We start from the raw sequence: 5,049 nt of genomic DNA on the forward strand, positions 1-5,049 counted from the left end.
TTCTTATTTATATTAATAATCATATTCGTATTGGTATTCATATTCGTATTCCTATTAATATTTATATTCATATTCATACTCATTCAAATTCATATTCATTATCATACTCACATTAAGATTCATGTTCATATTGATATTTATATTCCTATTCCTATTCATATTACTTTTCATATTCATTATTTTATTCAGATTGATATTCATTGTTATATTCAGATTCGTATTCATACTTTAATTCATAGTCATATTCATATTCACATTCATATTCATATGAATCTCCATATTCATGTTCATATTCATATTCGCATTCGCATTCGTATGGTTAACTTACCTCATGGAGTACAGTATGCCGCCATTTTGATCCAATCGCAACAGCTTATTCGGTACAGTGATGGTGTGTATGTGCGAGTGTTTTCCGTTGAAAAAATATGTATCCGGTCGCCAAATCTTATCCAGCATCTAACAAGGACAAAATATTTTTAGGGGTGCCCGAATTATTTAAAAAAAAATTTAAAGGATTAACGCGTTATAAATATTTTCGTCTTTGGCATATTCTAAAGCAGCAGCCAAAATCGAGTTGCGCTCATATTCGTACTGCACCGTACGAAAAAATATTAAGCGATTCCTTTTTCTTAAAATGTCAGACCTTTTATTTTTTTAGGTAAATGCTCTAAAATTTTAAGAAAGAGCAATTGTTTAATTTTTATTCATACGGCCCATTATTATAACTAGACGCTCTAGGATTGTGTATCGATATATTTTTAAGTACTGCAGTGAAACCTCTTCTAACGAACGCCTATATATGACGGACACTTTCCTTAGGCGGACATTTTTTCCTATCCCAAGTCTTAGGTATAGTTTGCAGAACAATTAATAATTCTTGTTTGAGCTATGTAACATAAAATCAAATAAAAAAATATAAAAAATGACGATCAATGTCCGCTCAAGAACGGTTTCACTGTATATATGCCACTAAGAGTATAATTACCCTAAATTACCCCCTCTGATCAGTAGCCCTAATAATCACGATTTTTGAATCAGCTAAATTTAGTTTCTATTACAATGTAACTAAAAATATTCCTGATTGATGAATTTTTCCATTATCCGAAGGCTCTGAAAAATATGAGTAACACGTCGACTTTGACTGCTTTCGAGATGTGTCAAGCACGAAAATTTTTACCACGCAAAATCCTCGCGAAATAAGCCGTAAAACTAAGGAATTAAAATAACAAACTTTATTCTTTCATACGACGATCGATCCGGTCTAATGTGCATACCTTAATGCTCAGTGAAAGGCTTTGTATTGGCCCCTGAAAGCTCAATCGCTTATCGCGCCAATACTGCCTAAAATAGCAATCCATAGAATAGTCCATATCCAGCTCGGACACCGGTCCCATGCTGCGTATGAGAATGTTCGTCCTCACCACCGTTGGCACACCTGTCGAATATTATTTCACGTCCATAACTCAAATATTTAATCTGCAAAGATTTAAGTTAAAGGCTTTTGAATACAACCGCACCACTCACCTTGCCCGTGCGTTGGTAGCTGTGACTGTTCGTAGCTTTTAAGTAGATTTTCCAAAATAATCGAGATGTTGCGACTTAACATGTCCGATGATGCAGTGCGTTTACGCATATTTGTTGCCATCGTCACATTGGCATCCACACTGGTTGACGTCACTGTTGCGTCCGCTGTCGTTGTCGCCGTCGGCCATGCAGTGGTTATGTTGATGTTGGTTGTAGCGCTGGCTGGTGTGTCGTCCGTTGTTAAATCTGACATGCGTTTAAAACGTTGTCCGCCGGCGGTGTGTGCATCTTGCAGATCTGGCAATTCTGGCAGTGCGCGAAAGGATTCGTAAATGCGTGCTACTTGCATTGCCCGTGTAATAGTGGGCAGCGGTAGTTGTTGATGTTGTTGGTTAGGTGAGGAATGCAATGGGTGGTAATAGTCTTTAACCTTCGCCTTTTCGCCGTAAGATGTGCCATCGCTGATAGTGGTTGCGTTGACAGCTTCTGCGGGGGCTTTTAAACTAAAAGCCAAATTAGCCGGGAAATTGCTACAAAGGGATAGATTTATTTTCGAGATTACCGAACTGCTGTTAGTTAAAATTACTAATACATATCTATACATACACACATATGTACGCTTGTATCTGCTAACAAATCAAGGTATGTATTTAGAAGGCATCTTAAATTTACCTCATCATTGGTGTCAACACCATGTCGATGCTACTATTTGTGTCGTAGTTGTGTTGGTCATATGTGGTGGTAGTTGCTGCTGCTGCAGTTGTGGCAGTGGCAGTGTCCTCTTTTCTTGTTCTCTTTTCACTTTCATAAAGCACTCTTTGTTGGTCATTGCCTCCACTAAGTGTCATTAACTTATCTTTGGTTTTGGTTTCGTTCGTTATTGTTCTTGTTGTCGCTTCTGTAGTCTGATTAGTAGCGGCAGTGGGTACACCATGGCAGTGTAGTTTTAATAGCCCAATTACCATTACCAAACTGAAAATCAAAAAATGTGCTGGGTTTAGACAAAAGTGTAATCCACACATACTAATTATAAAAAATTTATTATATTAGTAATGTTTGTAACGCTTAGGCCAAGAAAATACCGAACCGATTTTAATTTAGATTTTTCTGAAACGTTTCATTTATGAAAAAGAATTTGACCGCATGCTTATTTAATGCAAAGAGATGGCGCTGGAGTCGAAATATTTACACAAATTCCTATTAATGAAATTATTTGATTCAAACTTCAGTATGTATATTACCCAAGTTGAGAAATAATTTTGCAAAGACTTAAGTCGCCAGATAGCGCTGGAGTCGATATATTTACAAAACACATATTTATGGTAAAATTTTGTTAATTTTCGGAATGTACTTTTGCTATGTAATAACAGTGTTCGGCAGTCGGCTGGGGAATAGATGAAACCAAGTTTGTTTTAAGTCTGCATTGTGAATAGAAAAGTCACTTCACAGTTTTCTTAGTTTGGCGCTTTTAAGCGTTTTTTCCAATTGAAGTTGAGGGTCGAAAAGCAGCATTAATACAATTGAAATTTATTTAAATGCAAATATTTGCTGGGTACTAGGGTGGTCCAAAATGCATGTGAAAAGGTAAAGTCGGAAGTTTTATGCTCTCACCCTAAGATTCTTCTATACCGAAATGGTTAAATAAACAAATGTGTATTGTTATTGGAAGTCTTCTGAAGAGAACCAGAGTTTTCCGATCGAAAAATATTGATTTTCAAGAATATAAAATACATATGGGGAAAAACAACTTTTTTCGTAGAAATGGTATAGAATTCTTGAAAATCAATATTTAAAAAATTTTGAGCGCTTTGAGCGACCTCTAAATATTTTTTGATTTCGCAATAAATAAATACGGGTATACTTTTTTCGATATAGAGCAATCCTGGGGTGATAGCATTATAATTCCGACTTTACTCTTCTTGGACCACCCTACTGGGTAGATACGCTTTTGTACAATAGAACATGAACAAACATTGCTTAGCAACATCGTTTGCATTTTTCCTTCATGTTACTACCATGTTTCTTGCATGAAAGCGCACCCAGCGGCCGTTTTTGGTAAAAATAAACTGCAAATTTAGATTCCTCGGATCCCTAAATGACCAAAAAGGCTTTTTAAATGTTTAAATATTTGTATTTTAATAAATTTTAATTGTTTTAAATGCTGCTCTGTATACCATTTCACCGAAAAGTTTTTCCCCATATAAAATATGTACATGGAAAACTTTGATCGCTTTGAGCGACCTCCAAATATTTTTTAATTAAAAAAAAAAAAAAAACAAGTAAGAGCAGCGCTGTCTTCGGCTATGCCGAAGGCTTCATACCTTTCATGAACATCTGCGAATTTTACTTTGACAGATTACTGCTTTTGAATACATCTGCATACATCGATAGAGGAGTTACATACTTATATAAAAAATCGCATCTAAACAATCAGAGGTATGGAAGATATACTTTATATGGCACCAATCTAAGTGATTTTCACTGCTATGTGATCGGTATGTAAACCGGTAACACAATTTATTGGGTTTAGTTTCCTACATAAAGGAGATATATCGTAAAAACTGGTATCTGAACAATCAGTGGTATAGGAGATAAAGCTTATACAGCATAGATTTTGACGATTTTCTCAGTAGACTTTGTATTATTATTTATAAAATATCTTACGAAATTTATCGGTTTTAGCTGTTCAAATAAAGGAGTTTTACAGTAAAATCCCATATCTGAACAATCAGATGTATGGAAGATACATATATGTTATAGTCACCCGATCCTTGTTATTTTCACTGTAAGTATTCCGTTGATAATGAGCAAAAATGGTGCGAAATTTCATGTTCCTAGCTGCACAAATGGAGGAGTTATGATAAAAGACCTCATATCTGAACAATCAGTTGTATGGGGGCTACAGGTTATAGTGACCCGATCTTTGTTATTTTCACTGTAAGTCTTCTGTTGATAATGAGTGAAAACAGCGCGAAATTTCATGGTCCTAGCTACATAAATGGATGAATTATAACGAAAAATCTCATATCTGATCAATCAGTTGTATGGGAGCTATAGGTTATAGTTACCCGATCTTTTTAATTTTCACTGTAAGTTTTCTGTTAATAATTATTGAAAACAGTGCGGAATTTCATGTTCCTAGCTATATAAATGGAGGAGTTATAACGAAAAATTTTATATCTGAACAATCAGTTGTATGGGAGCTATAGGTTATAGTGACCCGATCTTTGTAATTTTCACTGTAAGTATTCTGTTGATAATGGGTGCAAATACTGCAAAATCTCATGTTCGTAGCTGCATAAATGAAGAAGTTATAACGAAAAATCTCATATCTGAACAATCAGTTGTATGGGAGCTATATGTTATAGTGGTCCGATTCTTCCGGTTCCGACAAATGATTAATACATTATAAAAATACACCCACCTACCAAATTTGATCCGGATATCTCGAAAACTGAGAGACTAGATTGCATACAAACAGACGGACAGACGGACAGACGGACATGGCTAAATCAACTCAGCTCG

The 5,049-nt window shown here is 35.3% G+C and overlaps 1 protein-coding gene across 1 annotated transcript in view; it reads right to left on the reverse strand.

Annotated features, from left to right (window-relative positions):
• Positions 1-2,503, reverse strand: part of LOC118733693 (gamma-aminobutyric acid receptor subunit alpha-2-like) — a 9,555-nt gene extending 7,052 nt beyond the window's left edge. Inside the window, exons 1-4 of the mRNA XM_036463205.1 lie at positions 2,197-2,503; positions 1,525-2,054; positions 1,275-1,435; positions 329-456 (exon numbers count right to left, since the gene is read on the reverse strand). Of these exons, the coding sequence (XP_036319098.1) occupies positions 329-456; positions 1,275-1,435; positions 1,525-2,054; positions 2,197-2,489 (1,112 nt within the window). The 5' untranslated portion in view covers positions 2,490-2,503. The remainder of the gene's footprint in view (positions 1-328; positions 457-1,274; positions 1,436-1,524; positions 2,055-2,196) is intronic.
• Positions 2,504-5,049: the final 2,546 nt, after the last annotated feature.

The sequence above is a fragment of the Rhagoletis pomonella genome, unplaced genomic scaffold (genome assembly GCF_013731165.1).
Source record: "Rhagoletis pomonella isolate Grant_MI unplaced genomic scaffold, Rhpom_1.0 Rhpom_scaffold_00002, whole genome shotgun sequence".
NCBI classification, from domain to species: domain Eukaryota; kingdom Metazoa; phylum Arthropoda; class Insecta; order Diptera; family Tephritidae; genus Rhagoletis; species Rhagoletis pomonella.